This window comes from Anomaloglossus baeobatrachus, chromosome 8, assembly GCF_048569485.1.
Source record: "Anomaloglossus baeobatrachus isolate aAnoBae1 chromosome 8, aAnoBae1.hap1, whole genome shotgun sequence".
NCBI classification, from domain to species: Eukaryota; Metazoa; Chordata; class Amphibia; order Anura; family Aromobatidae; genus Anomaloglossus; species Anomaloglossus baeobatrachus.
The window spans coordinates 74,713,964-74,741,563 of NC_134360.1; the positions used below are offsets into that span (position 1 = coordinate 74,713,964).

The 27,600-nt window shown below is 53.2% G+C and overlaps 1 protein-coding gene across 2 annotated transcripts in view; it reads right to left on the reverse strand.

Annotated features, from left to right (window-relative positions):
• ATRIP (ATR interacting protein) overlaps positions 1–27,600 on the reverse strand; it is a 110,123-nt gene that overhangs the window by 72,710 nt on the left and 9,813 nt on the right. For both annotated transcript variants that reach the window (XM_075321795.1, XM_075321796.1), the window contains exons 3-5: positions 22,955–23,025; positions 14,724–14,894; positions 11,349–11,452 (exon numbers count right to left, since the gene is read on the reverse strand). In XM_075321795.1, the coding sequence (XP_075177910.1) occupies positions 11,349–11,452; positions 14,724–14,894; positions 22,955–23,025 (346 nt within the window). The remainder of the gene's footprint in view (positions 1–11,348; positions 11,453–14,723; positions 14,895–22,954; positions 23,026–27,600) is intronic.

Here is a 27,600-nt window from a genome sequence, read left to right on the forward strand (position 1 = left end):
TCTAAGTAAGGGATTACCGAGTGTCCCTGAGAGTGTAGGACTGCTACCACTGTTGCCATGACCTTGGTGAAGACCCGTGGGGCTGTCGCCAGGCCGAAAGGCAGTGCCACGAACTGAAGGTGTTCGTTTCCGATGGCGAAACGCAGGAAGCGCTGATGCTCTGGTGCAATCGGCACGTGGAGATAAGCATCCCTGATGTCGATTGATGCTAGGAAGTCTCCTTGGGACATCGAGGCGATGACTGAGCGGAGAGATTCCATCCGGAACCGTCTGGTTTTCACGTGTCTGTTGAGCAGTTTGAGGTCCAGAACGGGACGGAATGATCCGTCCTTTTTTGGCACCACAAACAAGTTGGAGTAAAAACCGCGACCACACTCTTGAAGGGGAACAGGGATCACCACTCCTTCTGCCTTCAGAGTGTTCACCGCCTGAAAAAGAGCATCGGCTCTCTCGGGGGGCGGAGATGTTCTGAAGAAACGAGTCGGAGGACGAGAGCTGAGCTCTATCCTGTAACCGTGAGACAGAATGTCTCTCACCCATCGGTCTTGGACATGTGGCAACCAGGCGTCGCAAAAGCGGGAGAGCCTGCCACCGACCGAGGATGCGGTTTGGGGAGGCCGATAGTCATGAGGAGGCCGCCTTGGGGGCGGTTCCTCCGGCGGTCTTTTTAGGACGTGACTTAGACCGACATGAGTCAGAGTTCCTCTGGCCCTTCTGTGGCCTGTTGGACGTGGAGAATTGAGATCTGGCTGAGGGCCGAAAGGACCGAAACCTCGGTTGTATCTTCCGTTGCTGAGGTCTGTTTGGTTTGGACTGGGGTAAGGACGAGTCCTTTCCCTTGGATTGTTTAATAATTTCATCCAATTGCTCGCCAAACAGACGGTCGCCAGAAAATGGCAAACCGGTTAAGAACTTCTTGGAAGCAGAGTCTGCCTTCCATTCGCGTAGCCACATGGCCCTGCGGACTGCCACTGAATTGGCGGATGCTACCGCTGTACGGCTCGCAGAGTCCAGGACGGCGTTCATGGCGTAGGACGAAAAAGCCGACGCCTGAGAGGTTAAAGACACAACCTGCGGAGTAGAGGCACGTGTGACTGCATTAATCTCAGACAGGCAAGCTGAGATAGCTTGGAGTGCCCATACGGCTGCGAATGCCGGAGCAAAAGACGCGCCTATGGCTTCATAGATGGATTTCATGAGGAGCTCTATTTGCCTGTCAGTGGCATCTTTGAGCGATGAACCATCTGCCACTGCTACTATAGATCTAGCCGCCAGTCTAGAGACTGGAGGATCCACCTTGGGACACTGAGCCCAACCCTTAACTACTTCAGTGGGGAAGGGGTAACGTGTGTCATTGAGGCGCTTAGTAAAGCGCTTGTCCGGAAATGCTCGGTGCTTCTTGACCGCATCTCTGAAGTTGGAGTGATCGAAAAACTCACTCCGTGTACGTTTGGGAAACCTAAATTGGTGTTTCTCCTGCTGTGAAGCTGACTCCTCTATTATTGGAGTTGGAGGAGAAAGTTCTAGCACCTGGTTGATGGACGCTATAAGGTCATTTACTATGGCGTCCCCTTCTGGTGTATCCAGATTGAGAGCAACGTCAGGATCAGAGTCCTGATCTGCCACCTCCGCTTCATCCTCCAGAGAGTCCTCATGCTGAGACCCTGAGCAGTGTGATGAAGTCAAGGGAAGTTCCCAGCGAGCCCGTTTAGCCGGTCTGGGACTGCGGTCCGTGTCAGAGTCCTCACCGTGGGACCTAGGAGACACCCCAGGAGCAGTTTGCTGCGCCGACCGAGGGGGGCCTGGGGGCAATGATTCAACAGTGCCCGGGGCCTGTGTTGCCGGTCTGGACTGCAAAGCTTCTAGTATCTTAGCAGACCATCTGTCCATAGACTGAGCCATGGATTGTGAAAGAGACTCAGAAAGTTTCTCAGCCAACACTGCAAACTCTGTCCCTGCCACCTGAACAGTGGCAGCCGGTGGTTCTACCTGGGCCGAGGGTCCCACCAGTGCCTGAGGCTCCGGCTGAGTGAGTGTCACAGGGGCCGAGCATTGCACACAATGAGGGTAGGTGGAACCTGCAGGTAACATAGCCGCACAAGAGGTACAAGTTGCAAAATAAGCCTGTGCCTTGGCACCCTTGCTTTTTGCAGACGACATGCTGTTGTCTCCTCTTAGAGCAGGGGTGGGGAACCTTTTTTCTGTCAGGGGCCATTTGGAAATTTCTACCAACCTTCGGGGGCCGCACAAAATTATCAATGTTTAAATGACCCTGCTATATTGGGTGAAGCAATTAATTAACTGGGGGCATGGGGCTGGGGGCACAGACACCACACGCGGGGCTGGGGGCACAGACACCACACGCGGGGCTGGGGGCACAGACACCACACGCGGGGCTGGGGGCACAGACACCACACGCGGGGCTGGGGGCACAGACACCACACGCGGGGCTGGGGGCACACACCACTGGAGGGGCTGGAGGCACAGACACCACTGGAGGGGCTGGAGGCACAGACACCACTGGAGGGGCTGGAGGCACAGACACCACTGGAGGGGCTGGAGGCACAGACACCACTGGAGGGGCTGGAGGCACAGACACCACTGGAGGGGCTGGAGGCACAGACACCACTGGAGGGGCTGGAGGCACAGACACCACTGGAGGGGCTGGAGGCACAGACACCACTGGAGGGGCTGGAGGCACAGACACCACTGGAGGGGCTGGAGGCACAGACACCACTGGAGGGGCTGGAGGCACAGACACCACTGGAGGGGCTGGAGGCACAGACACCACTGGAGGGGCTGGAGGCACAGACACCACTGGAGGGGCTGGAGGCACAGACACCACTGGAGGGGCTGGAGGCACAGACACCACTGGAGGGGCTGGAGGCACAGACACCACTGGAGGGGAGGCACAGACACCACTGGAGGGGAGGCACAGACACCACTGGGGGGGAGGCACAGACATCACTGGGGGGGAGGCACAGACATCACTGGGGGGGAGGCACAGACATCACTGGGGGGGAGGCACAGACATCACTGGGGGGGAGGCACAGACATCACTGGGGGGGAGGCACAGACATCACTGGGGGGGAGGCACAGACATCACTGGGGGGGAGGCACAGACATCACTGGGGGGGAGGCACAGACATCACTGGGGGGAGGCACAGACATCACTGGGGGGGGCTGCACACACGACTGGGGGGGTTGCACACAGGACTGGGGGAGGCAGCACACAGGACTGGGGGAGGCAGCACACAGGACTGGGGGGGGCAGCACACAGGACTGGGGGGGGCAGCACACAGGACTGGGGGGGGCAGCACACAGGACTGGGGGGGGGCAGCACACAGGACTGGGGGGGGGGCAGCACACAGGACTGGGGGGGGGGCAGCACACAGGACTGGGGGGGGCAGCACACAGGACTGGGGGGGGGCAGCACACAGGACTGGGGGGGGGCAGCACACAGGACTGGGGGGGGGCAGCACACAGGACTGGGGGGGGGCAGCACACAGGACTGGGGGGGGCAGCACACAGGACTGGGGGGGGCAGCACACAGGACTGGGGGGGGCAGCACACAGGACTGGGGGGGGCAGCACACAGGACTGGGGGGGGCAGCACACAGGACTGGGGGGGGCAGCACACAGGACTGGGGGGGCAGCACACAGGACTGGGGGGGGCAGCACACAGGACTGGGGGGGGGGCAGCACACAGGACTGGGGGGGGCAGCACACAGGACTGGGGGGGGCTGCAAACAGGACTGGGGGGGCTGCACACAGGACTGGGGGGGCTGCACACAGGACTGGGGGGGGCTGCACACAGGACTGGGGGGGGCTGCACACAGGACTGGGGGGGGCTGCACACAGGACTGGGGGGTGCACACAGGACTGGGGGGGTGCACACAGGACTGGGGGGTGCACACAGGACTGGGGGGGTGCACACAGGACTGGGGGGTGCACACAGGACTGGGTGATGGGCTGCACATAGGATTGTGTGGGGGTGCACACAGGACATTGGGGGGCTGCACACAGGACTGGGGGAGGGGTGCACACAGGATTGGGGGGGTGCAAACAGGACTACTGGGTGATGGGCTGCACACAGGACTGGGGGAGGGGTGCACACACGACATTGGGGGCCACACTGCGCTGAGAGTTTCATGCAACTCTGGGGGTGAGGGTTTACAGAACTGGTGTGAGGAGGCACAAAGCATTGGGCAGGGCACATAGCAGCAGAGGGTCGGCGCTGGACTCACAGCAGCATCGCACTCACATCACCGGAGTGCAGGAGCCGGACACTGCATCAGAAGGAGAAGGCAGGCACTGATCTCCGGAGGGCAGGGGGCGGACACACAAGGCTGGAAGCTGAGGCTGCTGTGGACCCGCCCACAATTGGCACTGGCCGACGGGAGAACACATTGCAGCACAAACAGCAATGTGTGGATTTAAAGGGCCGGCGGCAGCAAACTGCGGTGACAGCACCAGCACTGCCTCCCCCGGGAATCTGCCTGGGGGCCACATAAAAGGTCATGGCGGGCCGCATGCGGCCCGCGGGCCGGAGGTTCCCCACCCCTGTCTTAGAGCAATCAGTGAGGGTATATAGCCAAGCAAATAATGCGGCCGAACAGAGCAAATGTATACACAATATGGATATATATATATATACACTTCGGCACCCAGGGGAGCCAGCACCTTAACTGGTGCGGCTTACCGACCGCCCTCAGCGGTTGTGTGTCCACCAGATTCCCTGCCTGGGCCTCCCAGAGTTGTGGAGCTCTGTCTGAAGTTCTCCACCGGCAGCAGCGATGATAACAATGGCTGCCAGCGTTCTGAGAGGAGGAGGGAGCCGTGGGCGTGCCTCAGAAAGTGCGGGAATCTGGTGCCCCACGGTGCTCAGTGAGGGGGGAGGAGGATACTAAGTATCCTCCAGCCCTCACCGCTGACGTCCAGTCTAGCGTCCCGCCCTTACCCCTGACTGGCAGGCCCGGGGGCGGGAATATGCGGTACTAGGCCGCAGAAGCCGGGGACTAAATTTAGAAGCGTGGCCGGCAAACAGGCGCGGTCGGCGCGGTAGTCCCGGCGACACCAAACACACAGCAGCTGCTGCAGCGTCCGATACACAGGCGCTCTATGCGCCGTCCCCAAGGGGACACAGAGTACCTCTGAGAAGCAGGGCCTGTCCCTGATGGTATCCAGTCTCCTGTCCGTCAGATTCCCTCAGGGGCTGCGGAGGGAGCCCGGTCCTAGTGAAAGGTGACCGGTTAGGATCCCACTTCTCCCAGAGCCACTAAGGGATGGGGAAGGATAACGGCATGTGGCTCCAGCCTTTGTACCCGCAATGGGTACCTCAACCTTAACAGCACCGCCGACCATAGTGGGGTGAGAAGGGAGCATGCCGGGGGCCCTGGGGCCCTCTTTTCTTCCATCCGATAAAGTCAGCAGCTGCTGCTGACTAAAATGTGGAGCTTGCGTGAATGTGTGCCTCCTTCAACACAAAGCATAAAACTGATGGGCCCACTTTTCTTCCAACCGATATAACTAATCTGAGAATTCATGAGTGGATGTGTGCCTCCTTCCACACAAAGCATAAAACTGAGGAGCCCGTGATGCACGGGAGGGTGTATAGGCAGAGGGGAGGGGTTACACTTTTTAAAGTGTAATACTTTGTGTGGCCTCCGGAGGCAGAAGCTATACACCCAATTGTCTGGGTCTCCCAATGGAGCGACAAAGAAAGAATAGCTCGATAAAAAGAGCCGAAAACGGCCCCCTCTTACAGGTGGGCCACCGCCGCCTGAAGGACTCGCCTACCTAGACTGGCGTCTGCCGAAGCATAGGTATGCACTTGATAGTGTTTCGTGAAAGTGTGCAGACTAGACCACGTAGCTGCCTGACACACCTGCTGAGCCGTAGCCCGGTGCCGCAATGCCCAGGACGCACCCACGGCTCTGGTAGAATGGGCTTTCAACCCTGAAGGGAGCGGAAGCCCAGAAGAACGGTAGGCCTCGAGAATCGGTTCCTTGATCCACCGAGCCAAGGTTGACTTGGAGGCCTGAGAGCCCTTACGCTGGCCAGCGACAAGGACAAAGAGCGCATCTGAACGGCGCAGGGGCGCCGTGCGAGACACGTAGAACCGGAGTGCTCTCACTAGATCCAAAGAGTGCAAATCCTTTTCACACTGGTGAATTGGATTAGGGCAAAAGGAAGGCAAGGAGATATCCTGATTGAGATGAAAAGGGGATACCACCTTAGGAAGAAATTCCGGGACAGGACGCAGAACCACCTTATCCTGGTGAAAAACCAGGAAGGCGGGTTTGCATGACAGCGCTGCGAGCTCAGACACTCTCCGAAGTGATGTGACTGCCACTAGGAAGGCCACCTTCTGCGAAAGACGTGAGAGAGAGACATCCCGCAGCGGCTCGAAAGGTGGTTTTTGAAGAGCCGTCAGAACCCTGTTAAGATCCCAGGGTTCCAGCGGACGTTTGTAAGGTGGGACCATGTGGCAGACCCCCTGCAGGAACGTGCGGACCTGCGGAAGCCTGGCTAGACGCTTTTGAAAAAACACGGAGAGCGCCGATACTTGGCCCTTGAGAGAGCCGAGGGACAAACCCTTGTCCATTCCAGATTGAAGGAATGAAAGAAAAGTGGGTAAGGCAAACGGCCATGGAGGAAAACCGTTATTAGCGCACCAGGAAAGGAAGATTTGCCAAGACCTGTAATAGATCTTGGCGGACGTTGGCTTCCTGGCCTGTCTCATGGTGGCAATGACATCCTGAGATAGCCCTGAAGACGCTAGGAGCCAGGACTCAATGGCCACACAGTCAGGTTGAGGGCCACAGAATTCAGATGGAAAAACGGGCCTTGTGACAGCAAGTCTGGGCGGTCTGGAAGCGCCCACGGTTGACCCACCGTGAGATGCCAGAGATCCGGATACCACGACCGCCTCGGCCAGTCTGGAGCGACGAGAATGGCGCGACGACAGTCGGTGGAATTGCGCGAACAGGACTGCCTCTATAGCTGCCACCATCTTCCCCAGGAAGTGCATGAGGCGCCTTAAGGGGTGTGACTGACTCCGAAGGAGTGATTGCACCCCTGCCTGCAGAGAAAGCTGTTTGTCGCTCGGTAGCTTGACTAACGCTTGCTGGGTATGAAACTCCATCCCGAGGTAAGTCAGTGATTGGGTCGGTGTCAACTTGGATTTCGGGAAGTTGATGATCCACCCGAACTGCTGGAGAGTCGCCAGAGCGACGGTTAGACTTTGTTGACACGCCACCCGAGAAGGGGCCCTGACTAGGAGATCGTCCAAGTAGGGGATCACCGAGTGGCCTTGAGAGTGCAGGACCGCCATGACGGATGCCATGACTTTGGTGAAAACCCGTGGGGCTGTCCCCAGGCCGAAAGGCAATGCCACGAACTGAAGGTGTTCGTCCCCGATGGCGAAACGCAGGAAACGTTGATGTTCGGGTGCGATCGGTACATGGAGATAAGCATCCTTGATGTCGATCGATGCTAGGAAGTCTCCTTGTGACATAGAGGTGATGACCGAGCGGAGAGATTCCATCCGAAACCGTCTGGTTCTCACATGTCTGTTGAGTAGCTTGAGGTCCAGAACGGGACGGAATGACCCGTCCTTTTTTGGCACCACGAACAAGTTGGAGTAAAATCCGCGACCACGTTCCTGAAGGGGAACGGGGATCACAACTCCTATCTTTAGAGCGTCCACTGTCTGAAAAAGTGCGTCGGCCTGAGCGGGGGGCGGAGAGGTTCTGAAGAAACGAGCTGTAGGTCGAGAGCAGAACTCTATCCTGTAACCATGAGACAGAATGTCTCTCACCCATCGGTCTTGAACGTGTGGCCACCAGGCGTCGCCAAAGCGGGAGAGCCTGCCACCGACCGAGGATGCGGCTAGGGGAGGCCGAGAGTCATGAGGAGGCCGTCTTGGAGGCAGTGGCTCCTGCGGCCTTTTGGGGGCGTGACTTGGACCGCCACGCCTAGGAGTTCCTCTGGGCTTTCTCCGGCCTGTTGGACGAAGAGGATTGGGGCTTGGCGGAGGGACGAAAGGACCGAAACCTCGATTGGATTTTTCTCTGCTGAGGTCTCTTAGGTTTGGACTGGGGTAAGGAGGAGTCCTTTCCCTTGGATTCCTTAATAATCTCATCCAATCGTTCGCCAAACAAACGGTCGCCAGAAAAGGGCAAACCGGTTAAGAACCTCTTGGAAGCAGAGTCTGCTTTCCATTCGCGCAGCCACATGGCCCTGCGGACTGCCACGGAGTTAGCAGAGGCTACCGCCGTACGGCTAGTGGAGTCCAGGACGGCGTTCATGGCGTAGGACGAAAAGGATGACGCCTGAGAGGTCAAAGACGAAACATGCGGAGCAGAATTCCGTGTGACAGCATTAATCTCAGTCAGACAAGCCGAGATTGCTTGGAGAGCCCACACGGCTGCAAAGGCCGGGGCGAAAGACGCGCCCGTGGCCTCATAGATGGACTTCACCAAGAGCTCTATCTGTCTGTCAGTGGCATCCTTCAGGGATGAGCCATCTGCAACAGACACAACGGACCTAGCAGCCAATCTGGAGACTGGAGGATCCACCTTGGGACAGTAAGCCCAACCCTTAACGACTTCAGATGGAAAGGGGTAACGCGTGTCAGTGTGACGTTTAGCAAAGCGCTTGTCCGGGACCGCTCTGGGCTTCTGGACAGCATCCCTGAAGTTAGAGTGATCAAAAAACGTATTGCGCGTACATTTGGGGAACCGAAACTGGAGTTTCTCCTGCTGAGACGCCGACTCCTCTACAGGAGGAGGCGGGGGTGAGAGATCCAACACCTGGTTGATGGACGAGATAAGATCATTTACTAAGGCGTCCCCCTCAGGTGTATCAAGGTTAAGGGCGAAGTCAGGGTCAGAGCCCTGAGCTCCCACGTCCGCCTCGTCTTCCAGAGAGTCCTCAAGCTGGGATCCCGAGCAGCGTGAGGAAGTCGGGGAAGAGTCCCAGCGAGACCGCTTAGCCGGTCTGGGACTGCGGTCCGGGCAGGAGTCCTCCGCCTGAGACCTAGGGGCCAACCTGGGAGCGCGCTGCGGCACGGACCGAGAGGGGCCTGGAGGAGACGAGCTAACAGGGGCCGGGGCCTGTGGAAGGTCCGGTCTGGACTGCAATGCCTCAAGGAGTTTAGAAGACCATTTGTCCATAGACAGTGCAATGGATTGAGAAAGTGACAGAGTTTGTCAGCGAAAGAGGCCAACGACGGTGACTCTGTCCCTGCAGCCTGGTCAAGGGGAGCAGGGGGGTCTACATGAGCCGAGGGGCCCACCAGTGCCCGAGGCTCCGGCTGAGCAAGCGAGGCAGGAGTCGAGCATTGCTCACAGTGAGGGTAGGTGGAACCCGCAGGTAACATAGCCCCACAAGAGGTACAGGCCGCGAAAAAAAACCTGTGCCTTAGTAGCTTTGCTCCTTGTGGACGACATGCTGTTGTCTCCTAGGAGAGTGACCACTGAGGGTATATGGGAAAAGGGTATACAGCCTGACCGAACAGATATAGATATATGTATATATGTATCTATTCCGGCACCCTAGGGGGACCAGCACCGGGTGACCGGTGTGGCTTACCGACCGCTAACGAGCGGAGTGTGTCCTCCAGATTCCCTGCCGTGGATCCCCCGGAGCTGCAGAGCTGTTCACTGAGAAGCATCCACCGGCAGAATGCCAGAAAATGGCCGCCGGAGCTCTCAGGGGAGGATTGGGGCCGAGGGCGGCGCCAGCAAAGAGCGGGAATCTGGGGTTCCCACAGTGGTCAGTGAGGGGGGAGGAAGACATGCAGGATGCTCCAGCCCTCACATCCGACGTCCTGTCGGTAATCCCGCCCTTACCCCTGACAGGCAGGCCCGGGGGCGGGATTTTCGCGACTAGGCCGCGGTGAAGCCGGGGACTAAATTTGAGGCCACGCCCGACAAGCAGGCACGGTCGGCGCGGAAGTCCACCGGCCTCCTCAATTTCACAACTACCGCGGCTTCCGGGAAGAAGGTGCGCTCCCTGCACAGTCCCCTATGGGGACACAGAGTACCTTTAAGTTGCAGGGCCCGGTCCCTGAGGTTGAAGAGGCTCCGGTCCGGCAGGTTCCACCAGGGGCTGCGGATGGAGCACGGTCCCAGCAAATGGATGACCGGTCAGGATCCCACTTCTCCCAGAGCCGCATAAGGGATGGTGAAGGAGACGGCATGTGGCTCCAGCCTCCGTACCCGCAATGGGTACCTCAACCTTAACAACACCGCCGACATAGTGGGGTGAGAAGGGAACATGCCGGGGGCCCCGTGGGGGTCCTCTTTTCTTCCAACCGACATAACTAAGTATGAGAATGCATGAGTGGATGTGTGCCTCCTTCCAAACAAAGCATAAAACTGAGGAGCCCGTGATCCACGGGAGGGTGTATAGGCAGAGGGGAGGGGTTACACTTTTTAAAGTGTAATACTTTGTGTGGCCTCCAGAGGCAGAAGCTATACACCCAATTGTCTGGGTCTCCCAATGGAGCGACAAAGAAAATCCGATGCACTTTGCTGGAGTGGTAAGACGCTGCGTTTATTTGCCCAATGATAATATGCAGCATCGACAAAAACATTATGGAAATTAAAGGAGTTCTCCACGTCTAGGACATCTGACATTTTCTAGGGCATTAAAAGGACCAAGCAACTTTTTACTGTAGGTTTAAAAAGGGGTTGTCCACTACTAGGAAAACCCCTTCTGATTCTGCATGTTTTCCCCAGGTAAAAAAAAGACAATACTCATCTCCAGTACAGACGCGGTTCCAGAGCTCACATACAGTTGTCGCGTCACGCCAGCCCAGCGTCCATTCAGGGCCAGGTTCCTTCTCCACGCCTTCGGACAAAACGAGTTAATCAACATGAAGTGAGACCAGCCATAGCGCTCACTTCCTGTTGATTTGGACCAAGCGAACAAAGCGGGGAGAAATGAAGCGAGCGCTGATGGACCGCGGGTCTTGTGTGACATCAAAACCACACATGAGCCACTGCGCAGATGCGGAAGGCGAGTATTGAGTTTATTCCTTTATTTGGGGGAAACATGTTGAATCAAAAGGGATTCTTATAGTAATGGTATATACACAAATATTCTGTATTATAAGCAATAGTTCTACAAGCTCATGCCTCCGCACATACACAGCATACCACAATTTTTTTTATTCGTATAGTATAGGCCTTATGATCTGTTATGGCTCCATATAAAGCTGTGTGAATGTAGCATAGCGCCATGTGGCTTTGTATCTTTCTTAGAAAAACAACGCTCATTTCTGTTAATGACTTTGAATCAACATATGATGGAATTTAAAACAAAAAGAAAGGTACGTACCTCACCTGCGACACCATAGATTTCCGCTCACAGCTCTGGAGTTTGGTCTTTAACTCAATCATCTCTACATCTTTAAACTGTAGCTCCGATTGTAAAGACTGAATCTGGGACAAAAAGCATAAATATACATTGTACCACAGGTTTTTAATGTACACATCAGTTTTCTTAATATGTAAAATCAAATGAACATCAAACATTTATAAAATGTGTTTTAACTGGTCTAACAAAAGGGTCTACAATCTCATGGGGGTTCACCTGTCAGAACGCAGAGGACGAGAGGAGTTTCATGCTAGTCACTAAAGCAAGAACCAACATTACATTACATGCAGGACCAAGGTAGTGGTAAAGAGGAATAAAATGGAAAATGTACTAAACAGAAGTTAGAAAAGAAAAAAAAACAAAAAACAAACAAACACAGACTGATTTTGAGGCGAGTCAAGAGGGAAACCCCCATAATGAGAACAAGCAGAATAATAAGTTATTAAAAACAGAACTGAGTACACAGCAAAGATATTTGGATTGGAGTGTCAGAAAGGTAGTAATGCCCCGAATAAGAGGTGAAATACACTGAAGCAGCAGGATAACACCGCTCACCCACCAAACATATCTCATAGGGGTTCCACAAATGCTGGAGCAAACAGACACAAAGCTTCCCTTACTGCCTCCCCACAGCTACAATGTCCTGTGAATGACTCTCATACAGGAAAACTTCCCCTTAGGTCCCCTCTCAAAGTAACGATATCCTCCATCTAAGGCCCCTTTCACACGTCAGTGATTCTGGTACGTTTGTGCTTTTTTTAAAACGTACCAGAATCACTGACATACGCAGACACATTATAATGAATGGGTCTGCTCACACGTCAGTGATTTTTCACTGCACGTGTCTCCGTGCAGCGTACCCGCGTGTCCATGATTGCCGCAAGGAGACATGTCTATTTTTTTCTGGCATCACTGATGTTCCACGGACCACGCAGTGGTGTGATCCGTGAAACACGTGCCAGAAAAAAACGTGCTTTTAAAATAAAAATCATTTTTACTCACCCGGCGTCCAGCGATGTCCTCTGCAACCCGTTCTCCCTGCTGCTTCTGAGCCGGCTCATTATTGTCGCGCATATTCATTATGCGCGACACAGCCGACCCGGAAGCAGCTGCTGCGGGGGTCACCGCCGGCCGGATGCTGCACCGCGGGAGCGATCAGCACCATGGACAGCGGGAGCGGGCGCAAGCGAGTTGTTTTCTAAGTGCAATCACGGGCCACAGAGAACAGAGCCCGGATTGCACTTAGACAACCCACGTGTGCCGTGAATCACAGCACACGCAGGGACATGTGCGTGTTTTACACGCCAGTGAAAAACGTCACTGTTTTTCACTGACGTGTGAAACGGGCCTAAGACAGGGGTGGGCAATTAATTTTCCCATGGGGCCGCATGAGAAATTGGGATGGTTTTAGAGGGCCGGACTAATATAATTAACTCGGTTCTACATCTATCTATCTATCTATCTATCTATCTATCTATCTACCTACCTACCTACCTACCTACCTACCTACCTACCTACCTACCTACCTACCTACCTACCTGCACACACACACACACACACACACACACGTGTATGTATGTATATATATATATATATATATATATAATATATACTGTGTGTGTATATAATATATATATACACATACACACTGTATACATACATACACACAATCCCCATATACTACATCACTACACCCGCCACATACTACACCTGTAATATACATCACTACATCCCTATACACTACACCTGTAATAAACTACACCTCTATATACTATACCACTACACCCCTATATACACCTGTAATATACATCACTATACACTACACCTGTAATAAACACCACTATATCCCTATACACTACACCTGTAATAAACTACACCTCTATATACTATACCACTATATACTACATCACTACACCCCTATATATACACCTGTAATATACACCACTATATACTACAACTGTAATAAACTACATCACTATATACTATACCTGTGATAACCTACATCACTACACCCCTATATACTACACTTGTATTATACTACACCTGTGATAAACTACACCTGTATTATACTACACCACTACATCACTATATACACCTGTATTATACTACACTCCTATGTACTACACCTGTATTATACTACACCACTACACCCCTATATACACCTGTATTATACTACACCACTAGACCCCTATAAAACTACACCACTATATACTACACCACTACACCCCAAATATTTGTCAACAGTTACCCCCCTCACCCCCACTGTCCCCGCAGGTTACTAGTAACCACTCACCTCCCCCTTCTTATTGTCCCCTCCTCAGGCACCTCCGTACAAGCCCCCCGCTGAGCTGCTTCTCTTTCACATGCCCAGGCTGCGCCGATGCTGTTTTCCTAGGAGCCCCGCCGCTGCTTCTCTCCGTACGGACCCCGGCTGCTGCAGCTTCTTTTCCTGCCGGGCGGGAACTTTTCAAATGACACACACGCGTGCAGTACTAACGATATCAGGGCGCTCGTGTGTCACAGAGAAAGGTGTCGGGCAGGGAACAGAGGACAGATTCCTGCGTTCCGCTGCCTGCACTGACTGTGCGGAGCAGATCGCTCCCTGCCCGGCACGCAACGTGTGATGAGGGCGATCTGACCAGGGGACTCCCGGAGCCTGGAGCTCCGGACAACAGGTCAGTTTGCCCTCATCACTGACCGGCCAGCAAGGACGCCCTGAACCAGGCGGGCCGGTCACAGAGAGTAGGCGGGCCGGATGTGGCCCGCGGGCTAACCCTTGCCCACATCTGATCTAACAGCACTCCATCTGATGCCTACCCACACACCAACAATATCCCTATAAAGTAAAGATGTATAAAGTCCCCCTGAAAGTGTACAATACTGTGCCTGCATACAGCGCCCTCAAGCTGCCACACACAGCGCGCCCTCAAGCTGCCACACACAGCGCGCCCTCAAGCTGCCACACACAGCGCGCCCTCAAGCTGCCACACACAGCGCGCCCTCAAGCTGCCACACACAGCGCGCCCTCAAGCTGCACTGAGGGGAGCAACCATTGGATGACTTTTTACGTCTGCTCATAAAGGACAATTGGCGAGTAGCTAGGCATTTTATAGGGCATTGTGGCAATGCCTTCACAATAATCCTCCAGAGCTAAATCAATCATGTAACAAGACAGGCTGACAGGACACACCATAAATCGTATGGGTCTATTTTTTATTTTTTTTTTCCTTTTTTAGATACACAAACGTGATCAAAAAACAATATTTTGTTCCCTTGTTAAACCTGTTGTTTAGCCCCACAAGATGTGTACTTGTACTTTCCAATGAAAACGCTTACCTTTTTTAACAATTCTTTTTCTTTCTCACAGTGCATTTGCGTCTTCTCTTTTTCCAGTGCAACATGAGCAATTCGTTGCTGTTCCAGGTTGGACTCCGTTTGACGCAGAGCATCCCGCAAGACTTTAATTTCACCGTTCTTGACGACTGTATCATTTTGCAGCACCTTTAGCTGCAAGAAATAAATCAGTCAGGTTTGTAAAGAGAAAAAAAAAAAAAAAAAAATGAAAGATCATGGGGCAGGAATTATTGAACCCCTGATCTTTTTTTTAAAAAAAAGAAAAAAAAAAAAAAAAATCACACTATTCATGTTGCCTGGACCAAGAGCATCACGTCTCAGAGGACAGCTATGTTGCTGTAGACATGTAGGCGTTCCTCTGAAATCCTGTGCCATTTAGGAGAAGATCACAGTAGACACTGGGGCTGGAGGCGAGGTGACAGATCATAAAAGGAAGATGCTACGGCTAGTCTTTTTGGCCCCAGCCATGTTGTTCTCTGAAATGCGCTAGAATTTCAGAGTAACACATTCACATTTGCAATGTAGTGCATCGAGCAGCATGAGTAAAGACAGGTTCCACTTAAAAGGATTTTCAGGGAATAATGGACCAAAGACTTTATGGCAGTCCAACGATTAGGATAGGTTATTAATATCAGATCACCGACATGAGACGCAACCACTGATCATCTCCGGACAGATGTAAACACTGAATGGAGCTGAACAGCACTACTCGTTCAATGAGTGTTGTCCGCCGCCAAGAGCTGCAGCTCTCAGAGCCCAGAGATCACCACAGCAGCTCTGAGCCACCGCTGTCCTTTAACTGCTCCTTACACAATGACTTTACGGGGTTGTTCCCTTTTCTTCACATTTAATCCCCGTCTGTAGGCTATAATAAAGGAAGAACCTGCACTGTACTCACCTACCCCAGGTCCACCGGCAAGTCTTTTTCAGTCCACCTCAAAACAGGAGGATACAGCGAAAAATATGTTTTCCGACAGCACACATTGACTCCATCTGCATCATTACAGTCAATGGTCTCGGCAGCACATCTGTCCAAATCTAGTTATCAAGGCCCTCAGATGTGAGCCCCAAAAGTAGCCACTGACTGTAGGGTAAACGCTGTATGAACATATCCGAGGGTGGGGGTGGAATTCGTATGGTTACACTGCATCAAATGTGTAGAACACCAAGATCCCAAACTCATCATTTCCATTTTTAAGCCTTTTTTTCTTTTTAATCTTGTGGCTTTCACTAGATGCTTCATGAATGTTTTTCTGGCAAATGCACAATGCTGAATCAGGCCACAAGTGTGTTATAACCAGGATCTAAAGCCTTTATGATAAGGCATTATTATGCAGTTTGGACAGAATGACAAACCTTAACAGGTGTTATAGCGAAGAGCTACAAAGTGCAGCACTTACTCTGGAGCGGAGGCACAACTAGAGTCCTATGGCTGCTGTGGTAACATTTGGACCTGGGCCCCAACCACCTGCAAGCATGTTGGTCAGATTCATGGACCCCTGTAGCCTTCTAGATCCTAGAAACATGTGTGTGCCACAGGCCACCATTATTGTAAGAACCCCTTCTCCCAAAAATCAAGGCACTCTTCACATAGAAGAGAAAAAAAAAGGGAATTTTGTTTACTTACCGTAAATTCCTTTTCTTCTAGCTCCTATTGGGAGACCCAGACAATTGGGTGTATAGCTTCTGCCTCTGGAGGCCACACAAAGTATTACACTTTAAAAGTGTAACCCCTCCCCTCTGCTATACACCCTCCCGTGGATCACGGGCTCCTCAGTTTTGGTGCAAAAGCAGGAAGGAGAAAACTTATAAATTGGTCTAGGGTAAATTCAATCCGAAGGATGTTCGGAGAACTGAAGACCATGAACCATAACAATTCAACATGAACAACATGTGTACACAAAAGAACAACAGCCCGAAGGGAACAGGGGCGGGAGCTGGGTCTCCCAATAGGAGCTAGAAGAAAAGGAATTTACGGTAAGTAAACAAAATTCCCTTTTTCTTTGTCGCTCCATTGGGAGACCCAGACAATTGGGACGTCCAAGAGCAGTCCCTGGGTGGGTAAAAGAATACCTCAATCGAAAGAGCCGAAAAACGGTCCCCTCTTACAAGTGGGCAACCGCCGCCTGAAGGACTCGCCTACCTAGACTGGCGTCAGCCGACGCATAGGTATGCACTTGATAGTGTTTCGTGAAAGTGTGCAGACTAGACCACGTAGCTGCCTGACACACCTGCTGAACCTTCGCCCGGTGCCGCAAAGCCCAGGACGCACCTACAGCTCTGGTAGAATGGGCTTTCAACCCTGAAGGAAGTGGAAGCCCAGAAGAACGGTAGGCCTCGAGAATCGGTTCCTTGATCCACCGAGCCAAGGTTGACTTGGAGGCCTGAGAGCCGTTACGCTGGCCAGCGACAAGGACAAAGAGCGCATCTGAACGGCGCAGGGGTGCCGTGCGAGACATGTAGAACCGGAGTGCTCTCACTAGATCCAAAGAGTGCAAATCCTTTTCACACTGGCGAATTGGATTAGGGCAAAAGGAAGGCAAGGAGATATCCTGATTTAGATGAAAAGGGGATACCACCTTAGGGAGAAATTCCGGGACCGGACGGAGAACCACCTTATCCTGGTGAAAAACCAGGAAGGGGGCTTTGCATGACAGCGCTGCAAGCTCAGACACTCTCCGAAGTGATGTGACTGCCACTAGGAAGGCCACCTTCTGCGAAAGACGGGAGAGAGAGACATCCCGCAGAGGCTCAAAAGGCGGCTTTTGAAGAGCCGTCAGGACCCTGTTAAGGTCCCAAGGTTCCAACGGACGTTTGTAAGGTGGAACTATGTGGCAGACCCCCTGCAGGAACGTGCGGACCTGCGGAAGCCTGGCTAGACGCTTTTGAAAAAACACGGAGAGCGCCGACACTTGGCCCTTGATAGAGCCGAGGGACAAACCCTTGTCCACTCCAGATTGAAGGAACGAAAGGAATGTGGGTAAGGCAAACGGCCATGGAGAAAAACCGTTAGCAGTGCACCAGGACAGGAAGATTTGCCAAGACCTATAATAGATCTTGGCGGACGTTGGCTTCCTGGCCTGTCTCATGGTGGCAATGACATCCTGAGATAACCCTGAAGACGCTAGGAGCCAGGACTCAATGGCCACACAGTCAGGTTGAGGGCCACAGAATTCAGATGGAAAACGGACCTTGTGACAGCAAGTCTGGGCGGTCTGGAAGTGCCCACGGTTGACCCACCGTGAGATGCCACAGATCCGGATACCACGACCGCCTCGGCCAGTCTGGAGCGACGAGAATGGCGCGACGGCAGTCGGACCTGATCTTGCGTAGTACTCTGGGCAGCATTGCCAGAGGGGGAAACACATACGGCAGTCGGAACTGCGACCAATCCTGCACTAACGCGTCCGCCGCCAGAGCTCTGTGATTCTGAGACCGTGCCATGAAGGCCGGGACCTTGTTGTTGTGCCGTGACGCCATGAGATCGACGTCCGGCGTTCCCCAGCGGCGACAGATCTCCCGAAACACGTCTGGGTGAAGAGACCATTCCCCCGCGTCCATGCCCTGACGACTGAGAAAATCTGCTTCCCAGTTTTCTACGCCCGGGATGTGAACTGCGGAGATGGTGGAGCCTGTGTCTTCCACCCACTGCAGAATCCGCCGGACTTCCTGGAAGGCCAGACGACTGCGAGTGCCGCCTTGGTGATTGATGTAGGCGACGGCAGTGGCATTGTCCGACTGGATTCGGATCTGCCTGCCCTCCAGCCACCGATGGAAAGCCAATAGGGCTAGATATACTGCCCTTATCTCCAGGATATTGATCTGAAGGGACGATTCTATTGGAGTCCAGGTTCCTTGAGCCCTGTGGTGGAGAAAAACCGCTCCCCAACCTGACAGGCTCGCGTCCGTGGTGACCACAGCCCAGGTTGGGGGTAGGAATGATCTTCCTCCCGACAGAGATGTGGGTAGGAGCCACCACTGAAGTGATGTTTTGGTCGCGAGGGAAAGAGAGACGATCTTGTCGAGGGAAGCCGCACTCTTGTCCCATTTGCGGAGAATATCCCATTGGAGTGACCGTAGATGAAATTGTGCAAACGGCACTGCCTCCATAGCTGCCACCATCTTCCCCAGGAAGTGCATGAGGCGCCTTAAGGGGTGTGATTGACTCCGAAGAAGTGATTGCACCCCTGCCTGCAGAGAAAGCTGTTTGTCCCGCGGTAGCTTGACTAACGCTGGCTGGGTATGAAACTCCATCCCAAGGTAAGTCAGTGATTGGGTTGGTGTCAACTTGGATTTCGGGAAGTTGATGATCCACCCGAACTGCTGGAGAGTCGCCAGAGCGACGGTAAGGCTTTGTTGACACGCCACCCGAGAAGGGGCCCTGACTAGGAGATCGTCCAAGTAGGGGATCACCGAGTGGCCCTGAGAGTGTAGGACCGCCACGACGGATGCCATGACTTTGGTGAAAACCCGTGGGGCTGTTGCCAGGCCGAAGGGCAATGCGACGAACTGGAGGTGTTCGTCCCTGATGGCGAAACGCAGGAAACGTTGATGTTCGGGTGCGATCGGCACATGGAGATAAGCATCCTTGATGGCGATCGATGCTAGGAAGTCTCCTTGTGACATCGAGGCGATGACCGAGCGGAGAGATTCCATCCGAAACCGTCTGGTTCTCACATGTCTGTTGAGTAGCTTGAGGTCCAGAACGGGACGGAATGACCCGTCCTTTTTGGGCACCACGAACAAGTTGGAGTAAAAACCGCGACCACGTTCCTGAAGGGGAACGGGGATCACAACACCTTCTGACTTCAGAGCGTCCACTGCCTGGAAAAGTGCATCGGCCTGAGCGGGGGGTGGGGAGGTTCTGAAGAAACGAGCCGCAGGACGTCAGCTGAACTCTATCCTGTAACCCTGAGACAGAATGTCTCTCACCCATCGGTCTTGAACATGTGGCCACCAGGCGTCTCCAAAGCGGGAGAGCCTGCCACCGACCGAGGATGCGGCTAGGGGAGGCTGGGAGTCATGAGGAGGCCGTCTTGGAGGCAGTGCCTCCTGCGGCCTTTTGGGGGCGTGACTTGGACCGCCACGCATAGGAGTTCCTCTGGCCTTTCTCCGGCCTGTTGGACGAGGAGGATTGTGGCTTGGCGGAGGGACGAAAGGACCGAACCTTGATTGTATTTTTCGTTGCGGAGGCTTCTTAGGTCTGGACTGGGGTAAGGAGGATTCTTTTCCCTTGGATTCCTTAATAATCTCATCCAATCGTTCGCCAAATAAACGGTCGCCAGAAAAAGGCAGACCAGTTAAAAACCTTTTTATAAGCAGTCTGCTTTCCATTCGCGCAGCCACATGGCCCTGCGGACTGCCACGGAGTTAGCGGATGCTACAGCCGTTCGGCTAGCGGAGTCCAGGACGGCGTTCATGGCGTAGGAGGAAAAGGCAGACGCCTGGGAAGTCAAAGACGAAACATGCGGAGCAGAATTCCGTGTGACAGCATTAATCTCAGCCAGACAAGCCGAGATCGCTTGAAGAGCCCACACAGCGGCAAAGGCCGGGGCGAAAGACGCGCCCGTGGCCTCATAGATGGACTTCACCAAGAGCTCTGTCTGTCAGTGGCATCCTTCAGGGATGAGCCATCTGCAACAGACACAACGGATCTAGCAGCCAATTTGGAGACTGGCGGATCCACCTTGGGAAAGTGAGACCAGCCCTTAACAACTTCAGATTGAAAGGGATAACGCGTGTCAGTATGCCTTTTAGCAAAGCGCTTGTCCGGGACCGCCCTGGGCTTCTGGACAGCATCCCTGAAGTTAGAGTGATCAAAAAACGTATTTCGCATACGTTTGGGGAACCGAAACTGGTGTTTCTCCTGCTGCGAAGCCGACTCCTCCACAGGAGGAGGCGGGGGAGAGAGATCCAACACCTGGTTGATGGATGAGATAAGATCATTTACTAAGGCATCCCCCTCAGGTGTATCAAAGTTAAGGGCGAAGTCAGGGTCAGAGCCCTGAGCTCCCACATCCGCCTCGTCTTCCTGAGAGTCCTCCGAGCAGCGTGAGGAAGACGGGGAAGAGTCCCAGCGGGACCGCTTTGCTGGTCTGGGACTGCGGTCCGGGCAGGAGTCCTCCGCCTGAGACCTAGGGGCCAACCTAGGAGCGCGCTGCGGCGCGGACCGAGAGGGGCCTGGAGGAGACAAGCTAACAGGAACCGGGGCCTGTGAAGGGACCGGTCTGGATTGCAATGCCTCCAGGAGCCTAGAAGACCATTTGTCCAAAAACTGTGCCATGGATTGAAAAAGGGACAGAGAGTTTCTCAGCAAAAGAGGCCAACCCCTGTGACACTGTCCCTGCATGTTCAGGGGGAGCAGGGGGGTCTACCTGAGCCGAGGGGCCCACCAGTGCCCGAGGCTCCGGCTGAGCAAGCGTGGCAGGAGTTGAACACTGCTCACAGTGAGGGTACGTGGATCCCGCAGGCAACATAGGCCCACAAGAGGTACAGGCTGCGAAAAAAACCTGTGCCTTAGTAGCTTTGCTCCTTGTGGACGACATGCTGTTGTCTCCTAGGAGAGTGACCAACTGAGGGTATATAGGGACCAAGGTATACGGACTGACCGAACAGATATATATATCTATTATATATGTATCTATACCGGCACCCCAGGGGGGCCAGCACCGGGTGACCGGTGTGGCTTACCGACCGCTAACGAGCGGAGTGTGTCCTCCAGATTCCCTGCTTTGGATCCCCCGGAGCTGCTGAGCTGTTCACTGAGAAGCATCCACCGGCAGAATGCCAGAAAATGGCCGCCGGAGCTCTCAGGGGAGGAGTGGAGCCGGGGGCGGCGCCAGCCAAGAGCGGGAATCTGGGGTCCCCACAGTGGTCAGTGAGGGGGGAGGAAGACATGCAGGATGCTCCAGCCCTCAACTCCGACGTCATGCCGGAGAACCCGCCCTTACCCCTGACAGGCAGGCCAGGGGGCGGGATTTTTGTGACTAGGCCCCGGTGAAGCCGGGGACTAAATTTGAGGCCGCGGCCGACAAGCAGGCACGGTCGGCGCGGAAGTCCACCGGCCTTCTCAGTTCTAAAAGTACCGCGGCTCCCGGGAAGAAGGTGCGCTCTCTGTACGATCCCCGACAGGGATACAGAGTACCTTTAAGTTGCAGGGCCCGGTCCCTGGGGTTGAAGAGGCTCCGGTCCGGCAGGTTCCCTCAGGGGCTGCGGATGGAGCACGGTCCCAGTAAATGGAAGACCGCTCAGGATCCCACTTCTCCCAGAGCCGCTAAGGGATGGTGAAGGAGACGGCATGTGGCTCCAGCCTCTGTACCCGCAATGGGTACCTCAACCTTAACAACACCGCCGACATAGTGGGGTGAGAAGGGAACATGCCGGGGACCCCGTGGGGGTCCTCTTTTCTTCCAACCGACATAAAAAGTCTGAGAATTCATGAGTGGATGTGTGCCTCCTTCCACACAAAGCATAAAACTGAGGAGCCCGTGGTCCACGGGAGGGTGTATAGGCAGAGGGGAGGGGTTACACTTTTTAAAGTGTAATACTTTGTGTGGCCTCCAGAGGCAGAAGCTATACACCCAATTGTCTGGGTCTCCCAATGGAGCGACAAAGAAAACACACGATTCTTCTTGCCTGCTGCTGCTCCCATGAAGAGTAATGTTCTCTTCATCCTCCACAGCCATTAAAAATGGGCAGCACAAAGCAGTGAGGTCATGCGCTGCCTGCAGCGAGGACACAAGGACCTCTAATAGGCTGGTGGTTGTGCACAAAGACCAGTACAGGAAAGCAGTGACTCTCCACTCCGCAATACAATGTCAACTGAATGTGCACCTGAGGACACAGATCTAGTTGAAAGCTGCTTGCACCGGAGGGCCTGATCCCTCCATTGATCACTTCGCCCCTGCTCTGGAGGACCCAGCTCATAGCCGAGCCATAATTTCAGTTTCAGGGTGAAGATGCTTTCTCCTTATGGCCCTTATGAAATGTTGTCCAAGACCACAGACTTAACGGCAACACAGTTAAAAGTATTTTGTAGAAAAAAAAGCTTTATCACCTTTCCATGGGACACATTATAAATATTTGTTGAGGGGGGGCACTGATGGCACTCAAAATAATCTGTAAAATGCGGGTCTGAAGTCAGCCTCAGGTAAGTAAATCAGTCAAAATCAAATCTGGCAGTAAACCCCACCATTATAATAGTAATGCTATACCTGTAGCTTGAGATCTTCATGTTCAGACTGCAAAACACCAACAGCGGGGGTCTCATTATCAGTAAGCGAGTCTGAAAAAGTAAAATGAGGTTTACTTTTTTGTTAAATAAGTTCCCCCTACAGGCAAATGGACTTAAAGGGAACCAACCACCAGGATTTTCCTATATAAGCTAAAGCCAGTGCTATACTGGCACCATCAGGCTGCTTCTGTACATACCTGTAGTGGTCAGCTCGGATGTTTACTTTCTTGGGTTTCAAAACCTAAAGTTTATAAAATCAGTAGCTTTTTTGAGTGACAGCAGCTGAGGATCAGATAATACCTGGGGACTATTCATATTTATCCCCTCCTTCTGTTAGAATTAGCATAAGTATTATACAAAGAATTCACTTTTTCCCTTGAGGGACCTGTGTGAGGTCACACCCATGTGACCAGAAGGGGCAGGGCTTTAGCCAAAAGAAAAATGTTGCTTCTGTTATCCAGCTCTGTTGGCTGAGGCTCCGCCCCTTCTGGTCACATGGGTGGGACCTCACACAGGTCCCTCAAGGGAAAAAGTGAATTGTTTGTATAATACTTATGCCAATTCTAACAGAAGGAGGGGATAACTATGAATACCCCCCAGATATTATCTGATCCTCAGCTGCTGTCACTCAAGAAGTTGCTGATTTTATAAACTTTACTTTCTTGGCTTTCAAAACCTATATATCCGAGCTGACCACTACAGGTATGTATAGAATCAGCCTGATAGTGCCATTATAGCACTGGCTTCATGTTATATATGAAAATCCTGGTGATTGGTGCACTTAAACTTTATAAATTTATTAAAAAAAAAAAAAAACAAACAATAGAGAACGCCACAACAAAAGGTTTCCACTAGTATGAAATCGGCATTAGAGTGCTTTCTGAGATTGTTGCCTCCAGCCTATTTATCAACTAACTGTCCTGCAGCGCTTACATCACATCATCAATCATACTGCAGCCAATCACTAGTGTTTTTGGAGATTCTGCATGCACAACATATGACCACTGATTGTCTGCAGTGGTCACATGAATAATATACAACATGTGAATGTTTCAGGAGCAACACAGAACTGAACTGAATAATGCTGGGTATACGTTGCTTTTGTGGTCATTGTCGGGTGCATAAGCTGAGGAGGTATACACCAGATAGTGGCCACAGTCAGCATGGATGTTGAGGTATTCGGCCAATATAGGGACAGATTGTTAAAACCTCTATACTTCAGGGTAACATTTCTTTTTGGAGTAACCCTCTGTAGAGGAGAACCCATTCTGCTGAACCTTCTTAAACTAATGGTATACCTGACAGACAGAGGCCGGAGGAACAGACTGATGAATAGCACCACTGCAGAATAAGTGGGGAAATGCTCCCAACATATACCGTGGCCACTGTATGCACCCCAAGTAATGAGTTATTTTTTTTTGCAATCAACATAAACACATTTAGGCTATGTGCACACGTTGCGTTTTTTCCCGCGGAAATGCTGCGTTTCAGTGCCAAATAGCATGCGTTCAGCTTCCTCGGCAAAGTCTATGAGAAAGCCGAAAAATCAATGCACACGCTGCGTATCTAAACGCAGCGTTCTGGATGCCAAAAATCGGTGCGGAAAAAGAAGCAGCATGTCACTTCTTTTGTGCGTTGTAGCTGCGTTCTCCCCCCATTGAAATCAATGATGTGGGTCAGAACACAGCTACACCGCAGTTTGCTTCATTTTTGTTGCGGTCCGCATGCTTTATCGGCATACAGAACGCAGGCATTTTACCTGGAAGTGAGGTCAAGAGGTTTCCTGTTGACCTCACTTCCTGGCAGAGTTCAGGAAAGCCACCAGTGTCGCCAAAGTGCCCGCCCCGACCCCCTCCCGAAAATCCAGCATGGCCGCGCGCACAGCAGCGCACCAGCCGCCCTACTCCTCTGTTTCTGTCGCATGTGCAATAACACATGCGACAGAAAACTGCTCCCCAGGCCCTGCCAAGTCACCTCCTATTCCCGCCCGGTGTCCCCCGGTAACCCCCGTACCTGTCACAGCGCTGATCCCCCGCGACCCCCTCCTCCTTCACAGTGCGCGCCGGTCACATGTGCCGAGCAGCTGACGGCTTCCTGTGTTCAGTGTGAGCTGCGCTGGCTGCTGCTCGGCACACTACAGCTGTGACCCGGGGAGAGTGGGTGCAGATTCTTTGCACCCACTCTACTCAAATGGAGGGTCTGCACTACTAGAAAATGGGGGACACGTTCCCTGAGCGTGCCCCCCATATTCTAGAAGGTCCAGAGGCGACGTGGGACGTCAAAAATGGATATTGCGGACCCAATTTTTTTTCTTTTCAATAAATTGGTGAAAGAGGATATGTTTTTGGGGAGTGTTTTTTCAAATAAAGAGAATTTTGTTTACTTACCGTAAATTCTTTTTCTTATAGTTCCGTAATGGGAGACCCAGACCATGGGTGTATAGCTTCTGCCTCCGGAGGACACACAAAGTACTACACTAAGAAGTGTAGCTCCTCCCTCCGAGCATATACACCCCCTGGATAACCAAATATAGCCAGTTTACTGCAAAAGCTGAAGGAGAATAGCCACCCACAAGTAGAGATAGAGCAAAAAACCGGAACAACCGGAGCCTCTGTCTACAACAACAGCCGGTGATAACACGCGGAACAAGAAACTGCCAACAGGCAACAGGGAGGGTGCTGGGTCTCCCATTACGGCACTATAAGAAAAAGAATTTACGGTAAGTAAACAAAATTCTCTTTTTCTTCATCGTTCCTATGGGAGACCCAGACCATGGGACGTCTCAAAGCAGTCCATGGGTGGGAAATAAACAGAAAAACTGAGAAGTAGGCGAAACCTAACTTCACAAATGGGCGACAGCCGCCTGAAGGATGCGTCTGCCCAAGCTCGCATCTGCCGAAGCATGAGCATGCACTTGGTAGTGCTTCGAAAAGGTGTGCAGACTAGACCAAGTGGCAGCCTGACAGACCTGCTGAGCCGTAGCCTGGTGCCTGAAAGCCCAAGAGGCACCGACAGCTCTGGTCGAGTGTGCCTTGATCCCCGGCGGGGGAGGCACTTGAGTACACTGGTAGGCATCAGAGTTGGCCGACCTAATCCAACGAGCCAGGGTCGGTTTAGAAGCCGAGAGGCCCTTGCGCCGACCTGTGGTCAGCACAAAAAGAGAGGTGCACCGCCTAAGAACAGCGGTGCGTGACACATAGATCCGGAGCGCCCGCACCAGATCTAAAGTATGCAACGCTTTTTCAAAGCGATGAACAGGAGCCGGACAAAAGGAAGGCAATGAAATGTCCTGGTTAAGGTGGAAAGGAGATACCACCTTAGGGAGAAAGTCCGGAGTCGGACGGAGAACCACCTTGTCTTGATGAAAAACCAAAAAAGGTGACTCCGAAGAGAGAGCAGCTAAATCAGAGACTCTCCTGAGGGAAGTTATGGCCACTAGAAAGACGACTTTCTGTGAAAGACGAAACAAAGAAACCTCCCTAAGAGGCTCAAAGGGGGGTTTCTGCAAGGCCGTGAGGACCAGATTAAGGTCCCAGGGATCCAAAGGCCGCCGGTAAGGTGGAATGATGTGAGATGCGCCCTGCATAAAGGTGCGCACCTGAGCCAGCCGGGCGATACGCCGCTGGAACAACACTGACAGAGCCGAGACCTGTCCCTTGAGGGAATTGAGGGATAGTCCTAGCTGCAGACCGGACTGTAGAAAGGACAGGATGGCCGGCAAGGAAAAAGGCCAAGGGGCATGGCTGGAAGACGGACACCAGGACAGGAAAATTCTCCAAGTCCTGTGATAAATTTTGGCCGAGGAAGACTTCCGAGCCTGAGTCATGGTGGAGATGACTTCGGGAAGAATGCCGGAAGTCGTCAAGGTATAGGACTCAAGAGCCATGCCGTCAATCTGAGAGCCGCAGAATTCTGGCGGAAAAATGGACCTTGTGAGAGAAGGTCTGGGCTGTCCGGGAGATGCCACGGCACCTCTACGGACAGATGAAGCAGGTCTGGGTACCAAGCTCGCCTGGGCCAGTCCGGAGCAATGAGGATGACCCGACGGCCCTCCATTCTGATCTTGCGCAGGACTCTGGGTAAGAGAGCTAGAGGGGGAAACACGTAAGACAGACGAAACTGGGACCAATCCTGAACCAGCGCGTCCGCTGCAAAGGCCTGAGGATCGTGGGAGCGAGCCACGTAAACCGGGACCTTGTTGTTGTGCCGGGATGCCATTAGATCCACTTCCGGAGTGCCCCACTTGCGGCAGATTGACCGAAACACTGCCGGATGCAGAGCCCACTCGCCGCTGTCCACGGTTTGACGGCTGAGATAATCCGCCTCCCAGTTTTCTACGCCTGGGATGTGGACTGCGGATATGGTGGACTTGGAGTCCTCCGTCCACTGAAGGATGCGTTGAACCTCCAACATTGCCAGGCGGCTGCGAGTCCCGCCCTGGTGATTGATGTAGGCAACTGCTGTCGCGTTGTCTGACTGGACTCGAATGTGCTTGCCCGCCAACAGGTGGTGAAAGGCTACGAGAGCTAGGAGCACAGCTCTGATTTCCAGCACATTGATCGAGAGGGCTGATTCGGACGGAGTCCAAGTGCCCTGTGCTCGGTGGTGGAGATATACTGCTCCCCA